Source organism: Anastrepha obliqua, chromosome 4, assembly GCF_027943255.1.
Source record: "Anastrepha obliqua isolate idAnaObli1 chromosome 4, idAnaObli1_1.0, whole genome shotgun sequence".
Lineage (NCBI taxonomy): Eukaryota > Metazoa > Arthropoda > Insecta > Diptera > Tephritidae > Anastrepha > Anastrepha obliqua.
In genome coordinates this window covers 29,265,913-29,287,940 of record NC_072895.1, presented here as the reverse complement: position 1 = coordinate 29,287,940, position 22,028 = coordinate 29,265,913, and the positions used below count along the sequence as shown (strand labels likewise).

Here is a 22,028-nt window from a genome sequence, read left to right as displayed (position 1 = left end):
TTTTCATAATAAGCCTGAATAACTTTTACGTGTTGCTCGATATCCACTGTTCAAATTGAATTAGTCTGAGATTGAAAAATGTCAAACGATATGCAGAAAAAAACTTGACGGTTAGGTGTGATTTACTTTCAACATCGGGCCTTGAAATTTAACCACCCTTTATATAAAGTAAAGCTCTCTCTCTCTTTTTCCTCTCTCTCGCAGAACGAAAATGCCCAAAACGTTGCATGGCCTCGAAATTTTACTCTCCATTCTCGCTCGCCCATCGACGCTTAAGAAGTTTCACTTCAAACAAGTAGGAGAAATTATTATATATGTTTGTGAAATTTCATTGAATGGCTTGGTAATATTGTGATTTGTGAGATTAAAACTAAACAAACTAATGAAAACGAAAGGCCGCGAGTTAAATTGTTAAATCACAAATTAATATAAAGCCTCCAAATGCAGTTTGTTTGCGTTTTTATGCGCAAGACACCGTGGCAAGAATATATGTGTGTGTGCATAATTTCTTGTATTTGGTTATTTCCATTGCTTGCGCCTACTCTTCTCCTTCACAAACAAGTAATTCCCCTTCCGTTTGTTTTAATAATCCGTTCCCCATGAATAACGGGCTCTTACGACACGGCGTTTTCGGAAGGCGCAATCTTGTATTCCATCATTCTTGGGACCCATTGTGACGGGACAAATATGATTGATGTACGACGCCATTTGCAAAAATTATAAACACTCCAATTGGGTAATTAATTTTGCGCCACCTTATATTTCTATAATTGTTTAAAGAATCAAGATGGTACTGCATGCGAAAAAAAAAGAAACGCCAGCGATCGCCAGTTATGTGGCGAAAGTGCACTTCTTCTATAACAGAGTTAATCCCGTTATTTAGTAGCCTTACCTCGTATACCGAGAACAGTATTTCTGCCAAGGCGAATCTATTAAAGGTGTGGTGTTGGTAAATCAGCTGAATCAGCACAGAATAAAACAAGGCGAATTCATTTTTTGTTTTCTACTTTTCCAATACTTTGCCGTGGCAATCAAACGTACAAAACATTGTTGTTGGTCTAGTCCCACCACCTTTAATAAATGCGCCTTGATTTCTGCTCATTTTATTTTACCTTCAAAAATACCTTTTCTAATATTTATAAAAACCGTTTTTCCTTACCTTTCCAGTTCGAACACGTTTCCCGTTCTGAATTATGGAGCTTCGCCACATTACTGGTCATCTCACTTTGCTTGTATGCCTTGTGGGATTACATCAAATCGGTGCTGCTCTCGCTGAAACTATCCGGTCCAGAAGCATTGCCCATACTGGGCAATTGTTTGATTATAAAGGAGAAAGACAGTAAGTTACAATGGGAGTAAGCCCGCATCGGTTATCGAGCGCATTTATTTATTTAGAATAAAATAGAATTAAAAGGAGGGTTGTACATTCTGTCAAAAAAATATCGGGAATTGTTCATTTATGATAAAAAGCGCGCGTTACACATCCTTTTATGTCTAAATTTTTTTTTGCTGGAATGTTGGTACAAATGTCCTCTATAGTGTGGCAGAGTTTGAGTTTAAGCTTGTTTTTGTCACTTGTTTATGTATATCAGTCAACCGCAGATGGTCTCTGCGATGTTCACTATGGATAAAAACATCGAACAAAGAATTTGTCTTAAATTTTGTGTTTTGAACGGGATTTCATGTGCTGAATCGTTGAAAATGTTGCAGAAAGCTTATGGCGGTGTGCTTTATCACGGGTCTAAAAACACGGGTCTACGAGTGGTGCTTTTGCAGAGGGCCGAGAAGTCGTGGAAGATTTGGGCCGATCTAGTCGCCCATCAACGTCTTCAACGGATGAAAACGTCGACAGAGTCAAGGAAATGGTGCTGCAAAACCACCGTTTAAGTTTGAGGGAGGTACCTCGTGACCTTAGCGTGTCTCACGTATCAATTCGCAACGTTTTACACTATCAATTGGACATTAGATGCTAAGACGCGTGGCTGCTCGATTTGTTCCAAAAGAGTTGTATTTCTTTAAAAAATTCATCGGAAGAAAGTGGCTGAAGACATGCTTGAGCAAGTGTATTCGGATCCAACGGTGTTTATCCAGCGCATCATAACAGGTGATGAGGCGTGGGTATATGAGTTTGACATGCAAACCAGTCAACAGACGGCAGAATGGCGCTATCCACAGAAGCCGAAACCCAAAAAACCACCTCAAAGTCAGTCAAAAGTGAAAGTCATGCTAGTCGTTTGCTTTGACTTTCATGGTGTTGTGCTCGCGAAATTAGTTCCAAATGGTTCTAAGGGAAGTAAGAAATATTATTTGAAAGTCATGTGACGTTTGGGCTAGAGAGAGATAGAGAAATTGCGTAGAAAACGGCCCAATTTGTGGAAAGAAAACTCATGGATTGTTGCACTATGAAAACGCACCGTCTCACTAGGCTCAAATTGTGAACACTTTTTTGACCAAAACCTCGACAAATATCATCGAACAACCACTGTATTCACCGGATTTAGCCCCCTGTGACTTTTTTCTTTACGAAAAACTTAAACTGCCACTCTGCGGACGCCGCTTTGAGTCGATAGAGTCCATTAAGGGGGTAGTATGGTATTTTTTTTTTCATTTTTTTTTTTTTTTTTTAAATTATTCTATAACATCTTAAGATTATTGTGTGAAAGTTTGAAGTGCATTAGAGTAAAATTGACAAAGACACAAAGGATTAAGTATCTACCTCTCCAACCGGATTTCACAATCTTCACAAATCTTTAAACGCGTTTTTCTCACACTTGCCTTTTTTACGGTCGGTGTCCACTGTAGATTCATATCTACTGCACCGATTCTTTTCAAATTTGGTTTTTTTGTTTCTTTACTTTATTCACGAGGTAATGACGTCGAGTTTTTTTTTTTTTTTTAATTTTGTCATATTTTAAAACAACAAAGTTTTCAAGTTTTTTTTATGAAAAATCGGTGTTTTGACTTCAAAGCGCTTTAAAAAATTAAAAAAAAAAAAATTCGACGTTGTTACCTGCGAAACTTTATTAGCTGATGAAATCAATTTGGTTTTTTGATTTTAGTTGATCCAGTAATGAGTTCTGAGGGACACCGCAATAAAACTTTTTTATGAGACGTCCGCGAAGATTCGCTGCCACCAACTCATTTCTTCATAAAAATCAATGAAAATTTCACACAATATTCTTTAAATATGACTTTATAATGAAGTAATTTTAAAATTTTGAATAAATCAACTGTGTCGACAAAAAAAATTTCGAAAAATATGCTTGTTTTACACCGAATTAACCATACTACCCCCTTAAGGATAATTCGCTGAAGGGGCTGAAGAAGATCTCTTCAAATGCGTTTAAATGGTGCTTTGATGACTGAACTAATCGTGTTTGTGTTTTGCTTCGAATTGAGCCTATTTTGAAGGCGACGAAATAAATTTTGATGATTAAGCAATTATTTTGCGTTTTATTGAACAATTGCCGGTACTTTTTTGACAGAATGTATTTCAGCTTAAACATCTTTTGTGTCCTCTACTCAGCACAATACCTCATCTAAACCCAGTCCACTCAGAATAACTAAGAGCTGGAGCTGGGTTGTGCTGAGCGTGTGCACCTTTCTTTTGGCCGCACCAGGCTTAGATGTCTTATTCACTTTTTCCATTTATCCTTCTTTGCAGTGCTTGCGAAACGCGTAGCGACAGCTTTTGGCCTCTACGGCCCGCTAATACGTATTTGGGTGCTACTATTTCCCTTCTTCGCTGTGCTGCAGCCAGATGATTTGCAGGTCATACTCTCCTCAAAGAAGCACACAGAAAAGGTGTTTATCTACAAATTGATGCACAATTTTCTAGGCAATGGTTTAATAACGAGCAGCGGCGAAAAGTGGAATGCTCATCGAAAATTCATACAGCCGCTTTTCCACTTAACGATTTTGGAACGCTTCATTGGCACATTCGCGGATGCCTCAGGCGCGCTCTTTGAAAATTTACAGGCATCAGCCAATGAAGAGATCAACATCGCTAAATATATAAACAGCTGTGTTATGGATATATTAAATGGTATGAATTCAAATGCTTAAACATTTTGTTACATTTTCATAAATTTTTTATATTTTCTATCGCTGCATAGAGGCTGTTTTGGGCGTGCCAGTGAAGCGACAAGGTGCAATGGTGGACATGGAGCAGTCACCATTCAGGCAGTAAGTGCACAAATATAGTCGGGTTTTGCTTCATTTCAGCATTTCCTCACTTTATCTCTTTCTGTTTTTGTGCTTTCTAGAGGAAAAGTCGTTATCAGCGAACGTTTCTTGCAGCCTTGGCTATTATTTGAGAGCATCTACAAGTTCACCAAAATAGCCTCTGAGGAGCTCAATCAAAAGAAACGGCTCAATGAGTTTACGCGCAAAATGATTAAGCATCGCCGAGAGCTGTTGGCCAATGACAATTACACTGGCCGCAAATGTCTGCTGGATTATATGATTGAAATTTCTAATAACAATGCCGATTTCACCGAGGACGATATTGTAGACGAAGCCTGCACCTTTATGCTGGCCGGTCAGGACTCAGTTGGCGCCGCTGTGGCATTCACACTTTTTCTGCTGGCACAAAATCCCGAATGTCAAGAGAAATGTGCGATGGAAATCAATGATATTTTCATGGGCGATCAGCGGTCGCCCAATATGAATGATTTACGCGATATGCGCTACCTGGAGATGTGCATCAAGGAAGCCTTGCGCTTGTGTCCCAGTGTGCCGTTGATGGCGCGCAAATTGGGCGAAGAGGTGCGTCTGGGCAAATACACACTTCCTGCGGGCAGTAATATTTTCATTTGTCCCTATGCGACACATCGACTGCCACACATTTATCCCGAACCGGAGAAATTCGAACCGGAGCGTTTCTCACCGCAAAATACAGAGACGCGACATCCTTACGCCTATATTCCATTCAGCGCTGGACCGCGTTACTGCATTGGCAATCGCTTTGCAATCATGGAAATGAAAACAGTTATTTCGCGTTTGCTAAGAAGTTATCAGCTGCTGCCGGTGCCTGGCAAAACCTCCTTTAATGCAACATTTCGCATCACTTTGCGCGCATCTGGTGGTTTGTGGGTGCGTTTAAGGCCACGCGAACATCCATTGGCTGATTACAGCACCTAATTGAGCGCCGTGAGCAATGGCCCTTAAGGCTTCATAAATCATAAGTAAAAGTTGCTATAGTAAATAGGAACAAATGCACAAATAGCCTGAGTTCAAAGCCACTAGCTTTAATTTATTTCGCTTAGTTTAGTTATAACGGTAGCTATAAATAAATAGGTAGGTGGTAATCGTAGGTAAGACATTGAACCTCTGAGCGCAATTTTGGCTCTTCTATTTATCTGAAACGCAGAAACCAAAAAAATTATCAATCATTAGGGCTCTAGCTATGTCCCGTACTAGAATAAAAAATGCATAAAAAATTTGACAAAATGGCCGCAATTTCGAATTTGAGGCTCTAAAAATCGTTTTCTCAGTGTTTTAATCAAAAAAATACGAAATAATTGAAATAATAATATGATTACAGCACGGGCGATAGCCATTCATTTTGTGAACAACATACCTGTATTAAAAGTTCAGACGATTCGGTTAAATAGTTTTTTTTTCTGACCACCAGGCCGAAAAAAGTCGTTTCGAGATAAATGAGTTTAGAATTTGAGGTTCCTGTACCTGTAGCTCGCGCACTGCTCTCTAACACTTCGTTCAATAATGTGTGTGACTAATTAATTAAAACACATTTTTTGCCAAAATTCGTTTTTATTCATCAACATAGTCCCCTTTTAGGGAGTTACAATCATTCCAACGCTTTTCCAATCTTTCGATACCGCCTTTGTAAAACGATTTTTCTTTGCCTTCAAAATAGACCTCAGTTTCGGCGATTACTTCATCATTTGAGCCAAATCTCTTACCACCGAGCATCTTTTTGAGGTCTGCGAAGAGCCAGTAGTCGCTGGGGGCCAAATCTGGAGAATACGGTGGATGGGGAAGCAATCCGAAGCCCAATTCGGTCAATTTTGCCATCGTTTTCATTGATTTGTGACACACACGGTGCATTGTCTTGGTGGAACAACACTTTTTTCTTCGCCATATGAAGCCGTTTCTTTGCGATTTCGTCTTTCAAACGCCCCAATAACGCTATATAATAGTCCCTGTTGATAGTCTGCTCCTTCTGGAGATAGTCGATGAATATTATTCCATGCGCATCCCAAAATGCAGACACCATAATCTTGCCAGCCGACTGCTGCGTCTTTGGTCGCTTTGGGCGGCTTTCACCGGCTGCATGCCACTCAGCAGACTGCCGATTTGACTCTGGAGTGAAATGGTGGATCCATGTTTCATCCATTGTGATGTACCGACGTAAAAACTCCGACTTATTGCGCATAAACATGTCCAAACAGCTCTTTGAATCATCGATTCGTTGTTGTTTTTGCTCCGGTGTGAGCAAACGCGGCACCCATTTGGAAAACACCTTTATCATACCCAAATATTCGTGTATTATGGTGTGTACACTGTCTACTAATATCTTTAGAATGTCAGCAATCTCCCTCACTTTCACTTTACGGTCGGACATAATGATTTTCAGTGTTTTTTCAACGTTTTCCGGAATAACAACGTCATTTGGCCTTCCCGTAGATGGAATGTCACTAGTGCCGCCATCTATGTGTTAGTCACACACATTATTGAACGTCCTGGTACATAGTTAATGGGCTGTAGAAACTATTGTGTAATATTGGGAATTTCCGCATGAAAATTTCGCAGCATATTCTTAAGATACTATACTTTCCATATATCGAAAACACAAAAAATCGATTCGATCGATAAATATGTGTCATGATAACATACAATATATAATTTTGCCATTCATTTTTGCGACACAGTGCGTTACCTTCAAAGTGAGCAAACGCGGCACCCACTTTGAACAGAGCTTCCTCACGCTTAAATGATCTTATAATGTATAGCCAAGATGTTCTTTTGATATTTTTACGCAACTTCACTTTTCGATCATTCAAAACGATTTTGCGGATTTTCTGTTTGATGTTGCTGACGCTTCTGGTGTTTGTTACCGCCTCATTTAGACGTCCACTGCGTTGTGCATCAGACCGAGATCGGTGTCTTTACGATCACGTCAGTCAGTTTGTAGTCGGCAAACCATCGTTTTATTGCTGTTTCTGATGGAGCGATGGAGCGTCGCCCCCATAACACTTTTCAAGCCATTGCTGCGCTTGAACGGTATTTTTTCCCATCAGGAAGCAGTGTAAAATTAAAACACAAAATACTTTTTGATGCATTATTTTGAAAAATAAAATAAAAGTAGCGTCACTCTTAGCACAATAACTCACGAACTAAGGAATAGAATATCATGAAATTTTTACAGCTATCCTTTTAAGCTTAGTGCTAACTGCAAAAGAGGTGAATGCAATTAAACTGGGGTCATCTATATGTTAGTCCCGGTACTTTTCAGCCCGTGTGTTATTTGTTACTTTAAGTCACAGACTTAGAATTGTCTTCCAGTGCTCAGATGAAAAGAAAACTAAAAGTTTAAGGTAGATAAGCGGATTGGATCAGGCAAAAGAGACTTAGACCCGGAAAATAGCAATGCCAAAGTAAATACAAAGAGATCGTAAAAGGAGAGAACTTTTAATTATTTGGAAAAAATCTGCATGCAGTTAAGGAAGTTCTACAGGTGGCAAATAGCCACATCTACTAGGTAGTAGTATAATGGGTTAAGCCACTGTATCGGCGTGAAAATAAACATATTTTGGGAACTTTCTCCAGCGGAATAATGAAGCTAATAAAAATTATGAAAACGGTATTCTATGGTACATATCGTCCCCTTAGTATAACAATAGCCTATGTGCTCATAGGCTATTATTTTTTTTTTAAATTTTTGGATTCTCCATCATCGATTTTATATATGGTCAAAATTTTGTCGAATTCTAGTTCCACAAAGTGGGTCAAAACGTCAGTCAAAAAATAATAAATATTTACAGACATAACGAGATTTGAGTGAAAGCTACTTTCGACAAAAAGTTTGAAATTCATTTTCTCAAAACATCAAAAAATTTATAGGCTATTTTAATACTAAGGGGACGATATCATGGTACATATCACCTGTAAAAATTACCTTATTCAAAGTAAAATAAATGAAAATTTAGGTCACACAACTTTTCTTCGACGAGGGGTAGCTGTACCGGCTTAAGCTGTACCAGGGCCTAGTAATTTTTAATTTACCTTAAACATTTTTTTTTTGTTTAACAACGATTTTTGCAAACAAAATTTTTGTAAAAATTACAAAAACAAAAAATTATTTTTATTGTAAATAAAGCAAAATGTTTTTAAAAACTGCGTCCGAACTTTGTGAATGGGCAGTTAAAATGTTAAGTCAATCGCTCAATTAAAACCAAAAAACCTTCTCTATCTTATTGGCAGACACTCTATTCTGTCAACGAACATCAAACTACTGCTGTATAATCAAATTCTTAAACCGGTCTAGACGTATGACATTCAGCTATGGGGTTGCTCAAGCGAATCTTGCATGACTATTATCGAACGATTCCAAAATAAAGTGCTGCGGAACATCGGCAATGCTCCATACTATGTGAAAAATCTCGACCTCCACCGAGATCCTGGTATGCTGCTCGTAACAGACGTGGCGAAAAAGTGGGCCATGGCTCACAGATAACGTTTAGGTACATATGTTAACGCTGAAGCATTGGCTTTGCTCCAGCCAAATATTCATCGTGGGCGGCTCAAGCGTAAAACAATTGTAGACCAGATGGGCACGCAGTAGCAGCTGTACCTTATATAGGGTGGGCCATGTAAAATTTGCTTTTTGAATCGGCTATCAAAAAAAACTAATCAATATTTTTTCAATTTTTTTTTTTATTTTGAAGATTGAACATTGTCATTTATGAGTGAAAAATAATATCGTTCAAATGACTGCCACGACTGGCTTTACAGTAGGCCATTCGATCAACCCAATTTTTAAGCACATTTTCGATTTTTTGGGCTCCAATTTCATGAATGGCAACTTCGATTTCGTGTTTTAAAGCATCAATCGTCTCCGGATGGTTCGCATAGCATTTGCCCTTAACGGCTCCCCACGAAAAATAGTCCAACGGGCTTAAATCACAGCTCCGAGGCGGCCAATTGATATCGGAATTTCGGCTGATTATTCGGTTTTCAAAAACGGTAGCCAAAAGTTCGAGTGTAACTTTGGCAGTGTGACAAGTTGCACCGTCCTGTTGAAACCAAATGTCGCCCATGTCATTCTCTTCAATTTTTGGAAACAATGTCACGGTAACGCTCGTCATTTACTGTAACCGCGGCCCCTCGCTCATTTTCGAAAAAAATGGCCCGATGATGCCGCCAGACCAAAAACCGCACCAAACAGTGACTCGTTGTGGATGCATTTGCTTTTCTACAGTAACGTGTGGATTTTCTGAGCTCCAAATCCGACAATTTTGCTTATTCACGTAGCCGCCAATGTGAAAATGAGCTTCAACAGAAAAGAAGAAGAAGACTCACCACTTTGGAAATAGGTTTTCCATATTTCCCAATTTTGTTCAAGCGTATAGCGTCCCATTTCGTAAATGTCAAACCTTTAAGTAAATCATGAACACATTTGACATGTCATTTGTGTTACCATTCTCAAAAAATAGGTGGTTCAAAAAGCAAACGCTATATGGCCCACCCTGTATATTTATACATTCATAATGAATTTATAAATATTAAGGCATCTTAGTTTTCCTTTTTTTAATGTATTTACTATATATGTTCAATAAAAATTGCTTGTTAGTATCTTTATTTAGTTGTACTAGGTGAAATTTCTAAACGATATTCTGTTTATACTTTGAGATGCGTTAATAAAAAATAATCAAACAAACGCTCAAAATATATTCAGTTTTTGAGATTTTTGGGCCTTTGCACGTTGACGACAGCGGGAACCGTAGGAGAACTGTATAAGCTTTACGACCACATAGACATAGCGCAGCGAATAAAGATCCAGCGGCTACGTTGGCTGGGTATTCGATGCGGTACCAGCTGGTGGTAGCAGAGGAAGAGGAAGGTCTGCATTAGAAAGGTCAGGTGGAGGAGGACTTGGTGTGTCCAATTGGCGTCGTTTAGCACCAAAATTGCTTAAACCGCTATCACGCCAATCAGGTACAAGGTGACGCAAAAGTAATCTTGCAATGTTTTTTGGCTGTAATTTAAAAAAAAATGAAAAACTTTGATTCTTCTTGTGGATTATTTTTATTTGGTCTTTTAATTTTTTTTACATCAAGTCGAGAATATGATGTCATGTAAATGGCTCTTTGAGCCCTTTTTATGGCATTTTCCATCACTTTGGCCAAAACTTCCGGCGATAGGTCCTCACATTCTTGACGGATATTGTCTTTAAGAGCTGCAAGAGTCTGACATAAACTTCGAAGAAAAAAAAATCCGGTGACTCTTCCAGCGAAAACAATACACCATACAGTGACTTTGAGCGAGTGTAATGGCTCTTCGTGGGTTACACGCGGATTTTCAGTGCCCCAGAAGCGTAAATTTTGCTTATTTACGTACCCGCTAAGATGGAAATGGGCCTCATCACTCATGATTATTTTTGATGAAAAATCATCTTACTCTTGGTGGTGATTAAGGATGGCTTGAGCGTACGTTAGACGCGATTGGCGGTCAGCAGCTAACAGCTGATTCACCGTCTGGACATTGTACGGAAACATCTTCAAATCTTGTACCAAAATTCGCTGTAAAGACCGTCGACTGATATCCATTTGCGTGACACGTCGTTTGGTCGATGTCGACGGCGCTTCCATGACATCCTCGGCTACAGCAGCAATATTCTCTACAGAACGGCTACTCCGGGGTCTGCCAGGCCTGGCGTGTTGTGCCAGTCTCTTCGAGGCGAGCGGCTAAACGTCGCAGTGTTTCACCAGTAGGCGTTGGACGGCGAGGAAATCTGCGACGAAATTCACGTTGTGCCAAAGTCACCGACCGATTATTGGTCAAATAAATAGTCAGCAATATTCCGCGTTCTGGAGCAGTGTAGCGTAACATTGTTTATTAACGTGTATTTCGCATGTGTTTACTACACAAATGTCAAAATAGAACTGACATTAGGGGCCAATCGCATATTTATAATATAATATAGCATTTCCTGATAGGAGGATTACTTAAGCGCCACCTGTTAGAAGAAGGCATTTATCAAGTAAACAGATGTGCAATTTTAACCACGTTAAAGTTCTTGAGACTTATTATGAAAATGGTCGATCTTTAAAAACAACGTTTCGCAAATTTGATTTTTTTGCTGGAAATAATCGCCCCAATGAGTGAACCATTCAAAGGTTGGTGAAAAAAAAGTCAAAAAACTGGTGCTGCCGAAGATAAAAGAAGCATTGGCAGACTAAAAACTGGACGTTCTGTTGAGAATATTGCTGCTGTAGTGCAAAGTGTTGCTAAACGACTTTCAACTTCGACATCTTGACGTTCTCAACAATTAGCCACTCATGAATCGAATGTTTGGCGGATTTTGCCCGTAGACCTGCTCAGGGTGGACATTTAGATTTAGATTTATTGAAGGTTCGCACTTCACATTTCGCACTGGACATTTAAATGATGTAATTTTTCACATATAATTGTTAAGAGACGTATTTTAAATAAATGTAGTGAAACCTGCAGGAATTTAAAAATTTTAATAAAGGGTGGTTAAGTTTCAAGGGCCGGTGTTGATTTTGAATAAAATACAATTTTTTTAAGAAATTATTGTCATTTCTTTTTATTATGATAAAATTGGTATGGCTCAATTACGTATGAAAAAAAATATCGGCCAAATGGCCGCCGCGGCATCGGTGGCACACATCCATCCGATGGTCCAAATTTTCGATGACGCTGAGGCATAATTGAGGTTCTATGCCGTTAATGTGCCGAATTATCTCTTTAGCTCTTGAATTCTTACTGGCTCTTGCTATCGACGTATACCTTTTTTTTTTTAAATAACCCCAAAGAAAGAAGTCCAGCGGTGTCGTTGACGTTTAGGTGTGAATCACATTCAACATCGGCCCTTGAAATTTAACCTCCCTTTATTTTATTTTAAAGCAACGTCTAAGTGCGTCTTTTAAAAGGACCTTTATTTGTATTAGTATCGATTTTTCATTCTTTTGATACAAAAATATAAAAAAAGCTTACGATTGAATAGAAAAACTATTTACATAATAAATAGAGCCCGGAAAGAGAGTACAAAAACAAACAGATATTTGGATTGTATCGGAAGGCCAGATAACGGCATCTCTCCCTCTTATCCTTTTTCCCCTATTTTTTGTTGAGAATATGGGTGTTGAAAAAAAAAGGAATTCAAAAGCTATTTATTCGTTCCATTTTTCAGCAATAGGAAAAAGAGATTACTGGCAGCTGGCCGGCGAAAGGGCTCTATAAGAAATATTTTGCGAGAATGCTGAAGGAGTTGCAGAAATGACAATACTCGTACAATTGGTCTCCTCCACAATCCTTGAGGTGCTCAGCAACCTCCATTATTAAAATTGAACTCTTTCTGGTTATTACTCAACGTTTTGTTAATTTTGTTGTGGTTTACTCTTTCGATTCGATTTGGCAGCTAATTTTCATAAATTTCCGATAAAAATTAGGGAAGTCAACGATTGGTTCGCGATTCGCAAGGTAATTGGGACAGAATTACTTACAAATAGGTAATTCGCTCTCAAAATGTAAATCAATGGCGAATTACATAGTTCGAAGGGTAATGGAGAAATTAATTACGAGTGAGAGAGCGAACTGCATGTCGTGGGAACATAGCCTTAGATTATTCGGTAAAAATACTTGCTTAGCCGATCCCCATTAAAATTGTTTTCTTTTCTGCGTAACTATGATATTAGATCCTTCGAACTCTTTTGGACTACACTTTTAAATTAAATCGTTTGTGCTGTGCGAATACAGGGTGATCCTAGGAGAACGCAAGTTTTCTTCCATAAATAAAAAATAAATAAAATGTATTTTAATACATAAAACGTATTTTTTTTCATAAAAAATTAAAAAAAACATTTTTTCAAAAGAAATTGAAAAAAAAAAATTTTCATAAAAATATTTAAAAAATTTTGTTTTTTCTCATATAAAATTTTAAAACAAAAAATATCAAAAAATATTGTTTTTCTTAAAAAAAATAAATGTATTATGTATGGCAGTCGAAATCAAATCCATTATCATAGAATGCAAGTTTTCTTGCATAAATAAAAAATAAGTAAAATGCATTTTTTATAAATAAAATAAAAAAAAAATTAAAAAGTGATTAAAAACTAAATAACATTTTTTCAAAAAGAAATCTCAAAAACCATATTTTTCGAACTCGTTTCGAAAAATCATTCTTACTATGCGAGCCTACGAGAACGCAAATTTTCTTGTATAAATATAAATAAATAACACCTATTACAGAGAAATACATCCAACACCTACCCCTTCTGCCTAGGCACAGTCAGTGGGCATCATCTACTGGTATCCTGCCCAGAACTTGCTTCTCAAAGGCATCACCACTTCAGCAACAGAGATACTCTTCAACTTTTAAAAATGCCACTGAAGATAACATAAAAAAATATACACATTTCTAAAGGACACTGACCTACTCCGTCGTATCTGATCCAACACACATCACCAGACAGCCGAAAGCCTCTGCTGTTAGCGCTGCGTTTGCTTGAGTTTACTTATAATTTTGTTATCATGTAAGCTTTTAAAAATAAAATAAAAAATAAATAAATAACATTTTTTCATAAAAAAAATCGTTAGTGCCATGCAAATACAGGGTGATTCTACCAGAACACAAATTTTCTTTCAAAAATAAGAAGTAAATAAAAAATAAATAAAATGTATTTTTAAAAAAAAAAATATTATAAAAGAAAATATTTTTCTTAAAACAAAAATTAAAACAAAAAATTCAAAAGAATTAAAAAAAAATTCCATAAAAAAATTAAAAAATATATTAATATAAAATTTCCATATACAATTTTAAAACAAAAAATATCAAAAAAATAGTTTTTCTTAAATCTAAATCAAATAAATTCTCATAGGACACGAATTTTTTTGCATAAAAAATAAGTAAAATCTGTTTTTTATAAATAAAATTAGAAACAAAAATTAAAAAGTAAATAACAACTAAATAACATTTTTTCATAAAAAATTACAAAACCAAAATTTTTCGAACTCCTTGGACTACACGTTTCGAAAAATCGTTTGTGCTATGCAAATATAGGGTGAACTTACAAGAACGCACGTTTTTTGGAAAAAATAAGAAGTGAGTAAAAAACAAATAAAATGTATTTTTTATACATAAAATTCATAAAAAATTTCAAACAAAATTTTTTTTCCATAAAAAAGTTTAAAACAAAATATTGTTTAAAGAAAAATATCAAAAAAATAAAAGAAACAATAAATGTACAATATTATGTAGGGCAATCGAAATCAAATCAATTCGCATAAAAAATAAGTAAAATCTGTTTTTTAATTATATGTAAATAAAATTAAACAAAAAATAAAAAGTAAGTAAAAATAAATAACATTTTTTCATTAAAAAATAGTTTGTGCTATGCAAATACAGGGCGATTCTACGAGAATGCAAAATTTCTTGCATAAATAAGAAGTAAATAAAAAGTATTTTTTATACATAAAACGCATTTTTTCATACATTTTGTGATACATGAAGCTTCTCTGCAATCTCACGTGTTGTACTGTGACGATCCGAATCGATTATAGCTTTGAATAGGGCGTCATCAACTTCACCTGGGCGACCAGCGCGTTTTTCATTTTTGAGTGAATAATCCCCAGAACGAAATTTGGCAAACCGATTTTGACACTGCCATTTTTTTAAGGCTTCGTCCCCATAAACAGCACATAACTTTTTATGAGCTTGCGATGCGGTTTCCCTTTGCGGAAATAAAAATGCAAAATAGGACGAAAATGTTCCTTTTGATTTTTCATTTTTCCACGAACGACAAACGAAAACTACGCAACGGATCAAAAAACATTTTTTACTGATTGATAGCTTAATTGCCAGCTATCAAATAACAAAATGTGTTTTACGTCTGCAAACCTAAAATTCAACTGCAACCATCTACTGGGTTTGATTGAAAAGTAATGAGCCTTATTTTTTTTAAGCAGTTTTAATAAACCTTTTGGCTTATACAACTAATATTCTTCAAAATAGGACCCTTGAGCGTCAATACACCGCTGGTAGCGGTCCTTCCACTGCAGGAAACATTTTTTAAACTCATCCGCTGGAATCGCGTTCAATTCCGCAGTCACAGTTTTTTGGATCGCCTCGATGGAGTCGAAACGCCTCCCCTTCATCTTTCTTTTCAGGCGCGGGCACAAGAAGAAGTCCGGAGGGGACAGGTCTGGACTGTAGGAAGGGTGGGGAAGCACCGGAACCCCCATCTTGGCCAATGCAGAGTTGCAGAGCAGAGCGCCGGCGCATTGTCGTGATGAAGGGTCCAATTGTTGACGAGGTCGGGCCGAACCCGGGCGACGCGGTTTTTCTGCCGAAGGAGCACTTCTTTGTATAATGCCGCGTTTACAGTGCTTCCTGGAGGTACAAACTCCTTGTGGACGGTGCCTCGAGAGTCGAAAAAGATGATCAGTATGGTTTTGACCTTGGATTTCGACATCCTCCCGGTCTTCCTTGAACGACTTGTGGCACCGTTTTACCGGGGCACTGGACAGAGATTGGGCACCGTAAGCCTTCTTGAGTAGCCCAATGGTTTCGGTACCCGTTTTGTTTAGCTTTACGCAAAATTTGATCGAGTAACGTTGCTCCAACGATCGCTGCATTTTCGCCACTGCAAAATCCTAACACACTTTTAAAACAGTTTTCACGCGCGGAGCGATGTTGACTGCACCGCTGCACAGTGGTCCGACCAGAAGGCGTTGACGGACAAAATTCAAAAACTCATTTAATTAAGCTGAAAATATATATTTAGGGGTTTTAAGGATCAGTGATGACGAATCTGACCTTAGTTTTAGCAAATTTTAAATTCATTGAATACTATAAATACATTTTTACTTCTGTAATTAGCTGGTGAGTTCATTTTTACATTTTTCACGACCCCAGAGAGTACCACGTGGAGGTTTACGGTAAGGTTATTCTCTCCTCATTTTTTTTTTTTGTTTTTAGATTTTTTTTATTTTTTATTTTTTTTTTTTTAATTTTTGTTTTTTAATTTTAAAATTTTTTTTATTTTTAATTTTAAAATTTTTTTTTTGTTTAAGTTTTTAAATTTTTTTTGGATATTTAGTTGTTTTTTTGTTTTTCATTTTTAATTTTTTTTTATGATTCAGAATCCTCGGTTTTTGATGAGCTGTTTTCAGAGGCTGGATCATTTTTCAAATTTAAAAGCGCAAGAACCTTTTTTGAAAATGGTTTTGGCTTGTTTTTCGGAACCTTAGTTTTTGATATTATAACTACACCTGATGAACAAAGCAAAGCATTTAACAAATCTGTCATTGTGTCTCTTAATGCTGATGGGGTCTGTGATGTCTTTTTCTGTCTTTTACACAAAATTGCATAAGCCATATGTAACGTTTTGCCTGTGGGTAAATACACAAAAGCTACATTATTTTTAATTTGCGCAACTTTGCGCAACAAATTTCAGTTTGAGATCATAGCTGAAATATGTGGCTACATCACTCATGTTGATTTCAAGTGGACCGGTGTGGACCACTCCAAAAAATGATCTTTTCGAAAAATTTTGAAATTTCAAAAAAAAAATTGCATTTTGTACCACAACTTAAGAGAATTATTACTGTTTCCGTTAATATATTCAATTATCTTTTTTTTTTCAATATTTGGTTAACAATCAAATGGTAATATTTATTTGCAGACATGAAAATGAAACTCTTGTATGAAGTACGATTTGCATAGAATTTCATGTTTAAAGTCAAAAAACTACAATGAACATTTTTTTAAATTAAGTAATATTTTCAGGAAATCTGCCTTGAATATTTAAGAAAACATCTGCATTATCAAATTTGTATTTCAAAAATGTTGAAAAATTGAATTTTGTCCGGCCGCCACTGTGCGCTGTTGTCAGCGACCTGGGACCGGTTTCTAATGGAAGGGGAAGGTCCAACGATCATTTCCCCCCACCAGCCGATTCGATTGATCGCTCGGCAGACGCTCCGCACGGGAAGGCTCATTACTTTTCAATCAAACCCTGAATGAGTGAAATCTGCAATTACTTAGTTACCGACCCAATATTAATAAATGATTGACGAAGCAATATTTTTAATCTCCATTACTTTATTCATTCAACTCAGCGTATCGATAGAATAGAAATGTAAGAACATCATAAAATGTATTTATTATTTATTTAAGTATTTAAGTATTTACTTGTATGTGTGTAGATATGTATTTATGTATACGTAGGTATTATTAAACAATTAAATTCTACTCATTAACAATGTAGTGGTGAGTACTGCATTATATAAATTATAAGATATGTTAGGACGATTATTCTTAGCAATGGGTACACATTTTTTAAATAAATATATTTTTGTGTTTCGTTACAGTTAGCAAATACTTACAAACAAAACGTATTCGAAATGTAAGTACCATCGGAAATCATACATACGTACGAGTACGAGTCGACGCAGCTATGCTTACAGAGGGGTTTTCAAGGTTTCAAATAAAATATTGCATAATGCGTTGCTGATTTTGAATACTTTTACACCCACACTCGGGGTGCGGGTGATTGCAGCAAGGCATTCAAATATTTTACATTTTTATTTGTAGAATTATTCGAGTGTTCGTAGATTTAGGTAAAATAAAAGAGTTATTCGTAGTAGTCTAGTAGAGCGTTCAAGTGTAATAATTACAATAACAAATATGTTGTACAAAATTTAATCAAACTTCTATGAGATTTTTGGGTAACAAAATACTAAACAACAACAACAACAATTAACAATGCCAAATTTTTGTCGCTCCAATTCGGCAAGTTGAGGCGCTTCGAGGACAATGCGGTGATGGCAGCACCGACGAGGCAGCCGCACAACAGCATGTTTTGGTTTCCTTCATTTCACCGGTTCTCAGCTGCTTAGCCGCTTTAATATCCACATTTTAAGGTACAACTCTGTTTTATTATCTCTTAACTTACGCGCCTTCATTCCATCAGCCTCTACTGCTACCGCCGTCGTCGCCGCCGTTGTCGTCTAGCGTCGCGCCTCGCTGCGTCGCGCGCTGGTAGCGACTGTTTGCTGTTGCGCCAAGCGCTCGGTAGCTTCACGTACGCGACCGCTTAACCGAAGTGACGCTGGTGCGCGCCCAAGTAGTGGCGAATTGGGCATGGAAGAGCACTGTGTTTGCTGCTGCTGCTGTTGTTGTTGTTCTTGCTGCTGTAATGTTGAATTCGTTGATTTCGTTGTGGCACTTGCTGCGGTTGCTGTGTGAAAAAAAAGAAAAAATTTAATATATAAATCGAAGTGCAATCGATGAAAACAGTGAAATCATAAAAGCATATAAGGAAAAGTACTTTGGCTATTGCAGGCGAAGCGTTTGTGAGCGGCGTGCTTGCAGTTCGCGTTGAGCGCGTTTTTGTGAGCGTGCGCGCTCATAGGCAGCGGTGATGTTTGCGTAGGCGCCAACTTGGCATTTGTCGTTTTGCCGCTGCCGCTGCTGCTACTTCGATTGGCACTGGACGCTGTGTTAAATTTATTCTTCAGCTGTGACACTTTTCCTGCCGCTTCGAAAATCGGTTTCGATTGTGATTTGGGCTTCTCGCGCAACGCATTATTCTCCAGGGATTTCTTGCGCATCTTAATGGTGTTGGTGAAGTCGGAGCGCATTATAGGTTCACGGTGCGGTGGTGATACCAGTACTGCTGTTGTATCTAATGCACCCGCTTGGGGCGGCGAGCTGGGTGGAATTGTCAGCGTAAGCGCTTGGGACATTGTTGCAGTTACCGCATCCACATCGAGCGCTTTCAGGTCTGAATTCAGCGCGTTCCTACCCGTTGCTGGCGCTGATGCATTCAAACTCGCTTGGCGTATATGCTGCTCTAACGCGCTTAACGGCTCACTGTGTTTCCCAATATAATCCGGCAGCGACAAGCTTTGCGACTCCATTTCGGATGTCATTCTCACTTCCTCGCGCTTACTACTTCGTGTGCACTCGGAGTCTGACTGCTGCGCAATTTCCTCCAACTTTGACTTGAGCACATCGTGCGCTACACCCTGCGACAGAAGCGCCTCCTCGTTTGCTGCAGGCAGCGCCTCATCCGCTGCGCTATGCTGCACTATCACCGGCACTGCCGACGCGCCAACGCAGTGACATGGCAAATTTCCGCCTGAGCTACAATTCGAGCATTCGCTGTAACCAGAATCACTGCGTTCGCTGCATTGCGATTTGTCGCGCACTTTCAATGTTTTTTGTATGCGGCGCTGTGCTTCGAGTGTTATCTGATTCGGTAGCTCAATGCTAAAGTCATCGTCTTCTTCGTGTAGTGAACCCATTTGTGTGCAATTATGCGGATTGAACATGTGGTGCAGGCCGGATATGGAAGGGCGTGGACTATTGGGCAGACTGCCGGCGCCAGAAACGGCCGAGTTGCGACGCGAAGCAGATAGCGTGGCCATGCGGCCCAAAGCGCGTATAGCATTGCCGGTTTTCTTGGTGTTCAAGGGTAAAAAAGCGAGCAAAGCGTTTGTATTGTGGCGCAGGCGATTTTAGCAAATGCAAGCAATAAAGTAAATAAAAGTAATGAAATAAAAATTTATAGGAACAAATTTAAAAGGTTTTATTTATAATTTAAAATTCTATGCAGTAGCCTCAATGAAATTTATGCAGTTCCTTAGCCTGATATGTACAGCAACCGCAAAAAAAAAAATTAGGTTGGGGGAAAAAGAAATCCATTATTTTCTCGGTGGATGGCTGTAGTGATCGATATCTCGTAAAGTATCGATCAAACAATTCAAAATTTGTGCTCGTTGTCAAGGTGACATTTCACACTAAACTAATTCTTTTCCTGGCTTTTGGTTTGTTCCATTCAGTTGTGAGTTACAGAGAGTTAACAATGGAAGTCAACAAAGAGAAAATTCGGTAGATTTTACAGTTCTGCTTTAATAAAAGCGAAAATACGAAAGTGCAAGCCAGGCCGCTGAAATTGTGAATGGTGTTTATGGTGCCGATACTGTAACAGCTGATTACGTGCAATTTTGGTTTCGTCGATTCCGTTCAGGGGTTTTTGACGTTAAAGAAAACGTCGATAAAATCACAGAAATAATCGAAGCAGACTCACCTTCGAAAGGCTCTTCAAGACGAGCATACCGTCAAGAAGGGAGTGACAGACACCAATGCCATGGAGAAGGGGGGAATTAAATTTTTATAAAGATGGTTCCAAGCTAGACGACAAGGTTGGCTATGTAGTATTTTCGAAGGAATTAGGACTGGAGTTATCCGTTGGACTACCAGAATTCTGCAGCGTCTATCAGGCAGAGATTCTAGCTAAAAAAGAAGTGGATATTTATAATAAAGGGTGGTTGAATTTCAAGAGCCGATGTTGAATGTGAACCACACCTAAATGACAAATTTTTTTCTGCATTTCATTTGACATTTTTCAATTTCAGACTATTTCAATTTGAACCATGGAAAGACACACAATCGAGCAACGCCTTAAAGTTATTCAGGCTTATTATGAAAACGGGCGTTCAAATCAAAATGCATATCGCGCACTTCGTGAAGAAAATCATCTTCAGTAATGGGGCACATTTTCACCTCAGTGGATTCGACAATAAGCAGAATTGCCGCATTTGGGCGAATGATAATCTAAGAGTGATTGCGTGATTGCCGAAAAACCAATGCACCCACAAAGAGTGACTGTTTGGTGCGGTTTATGGGCCGGCGGCATCATTGGGCCGTATTTTTTCCAAAATGAGGGCGGTCAGGCAGTTACTGTGAATAGTGTTCGCTATCGTGAGATGATAACGAACTTTTTATGGCCCGAATTGGAAGATATGAATGTGGACGATATGTGGTTTCAACAGGACGGTGCCACTTGTCACACAGCTAACGAAACAATGGCTCTTTTGCGCGAAAAATTTGATGGCCGAATAATCTCACGTAGCGGCGATGTCAATTGGCCGCCAAGATTATGTGATTTGACACCATTGGACTTCTTTGTTTGGGGTTATTTGAAAGAAAAGGTGTACGTCGATAATCCAGCAACAATTCAAGAGCTAAAGGTTGAGATAATTTGGTACATTAACAGCACGGAACCTCAATTATGCCTCAGCGTCATCGAAAATCTGGACCATCGGATGGCGGTGTGCCGCCGAGGCCACGGCGGCTATTTGGCCGATAATTTGTTCCATACGTAATTGAGTCATACCAATATTATCATACTAAAGAGAAACGGCAATAATTTCTTAAAAAAATTGTATTATATTCAAAATCAACACCGGCCCCTGAAACCTAACCACCCTTTAAATCCGCATGCCGTTACAAAAACCGACTATAAATATATAATATTATCAGATAGCCATGCGGCCATGAAATCAATGAATGCGGCTATACTAAGAACGAAGGTTGCACAGGAATACCGGGCAACCCTAAATGATGTTAGTGTCGTATTCAAGGTCAGGCTTATTTGGGTTCCGGGGTGCATATATATTGAGGGAAACTGTATAGCTGATGAGTTAGCCAGAAAAGGTATTGCTCTTCAACTGCTCAGTGATAAACGTACCATTGGAATACCTTTGGCCACTAGTAAACTAATAATAAAAAACAACATTAGCCAAGAGGCCAATAGGTCATGGAGAGATGAAGATACATGTGTAACAGCTAGGCTATATGGCCGCAAATAAACATGAAAAGAACAAAGGAATTGCTTGGTCTCTCAAGAGATGATATCTCGAAGGTTGTGGCTTGTTTAACCGGTCACTGGCTATTTGGCAGGTATTCCTCAAGACTAGGAGTTTTCTCCCATGAATATTGCAGAAGTTGCAGAGATGAGGAAGACCAAGAA

General features: G+C 38.2%; 3 protein-coding genes across 5 annotated transcripts in view; 1 reads left to right on the top strand and 2 right to left on the bottom strand.

Moving 5' to 3' along the window:
• Nucleotides 1-5,245, top strand: part of LOC129244544 (probable cytochrome P450 4aa1) — a 32,064-nt gene extending 26,819 nt beyond the window's left edge. Inside the window, exons 2-5 of the mRNA XM_054882231.1 lie at nucleotides 1,168-1,339; nucleotides 3,665-4,045; nucleotides 4,116-4,185; nucleotides 4,266-5,245. Coding sequence (XP_054738206.1) covers nucleotides 1,168-1,339; nucleotides 3,665-4,045; nucleotides 4,116-4,185; nucleotides 4,266-5,142 — 1,500 coding nt within the window. The 3' untranslated portion in view covers nucleotides 5,143-5,245. The remainder of the gene's footprint in view (nucleotides 1-1,167; nucleotides 1,340-3,664; nucleotides 4,046-4,115; nucleotides 4,186-4,265) is intronic.
• Nucleotides 5,246-5,923: 678 nt separating this feature from the next.
• On the bottom strand, nucleotides 5,924-6,589 carry LOC129244069 (histone-lysine N-methyltransferase SETMAR-like). The gene has a single exon (XM_054881684.1). It carries the CDS (start codon nucleotides 6,587-6,589, stop codon nucleotides 5,924-5,926), a length of 666 nt encoding a protein of 221 aa, XP_054737659.1.
• Nucleotides 6,590-17,360: 10,771 nt separating this feature from the next.
• The window catches only part of LOC129246318 (myosin light chain kinase, smooth muscle), a 94,059-nt gene continuing 89,391 nt past the window's right edge, over nucleotides 17,361-22,028 (bottom strand). For all 3 annotated transcript variants that reach the window (XM_054885038.1, XM_054885041.1, XM_054885042.1), the window contains 2 exons: nucleotides 18,540-19,674; nucleotides 17,361-18,449 (listed from right to left, as the gene is read on the bottom strand). In XM_054885038.1, the coding sequence (XP_054741013.1) occupies nucleotides 18,220-18,449; nucleotides 18,540-19,674 (1,365 nt within the window). In that variant the 3' untranslated portion in view covers nucleotides 17,361-18,219. The remainder of the gene's footprint in view (nucleotides 18,450-18,539; nucleotides 19,675-22,028) is intronic.

Excerpts from the sequence above, each read along its gene's own strand:
- LOC129244069 (XM_054881684.1), bottom strand. The coding sequence starts at position 6,589 with ATGTCCGACCGTAAAGTGAAAGTGAGGGAGATTGCTGACATTCTAAAG.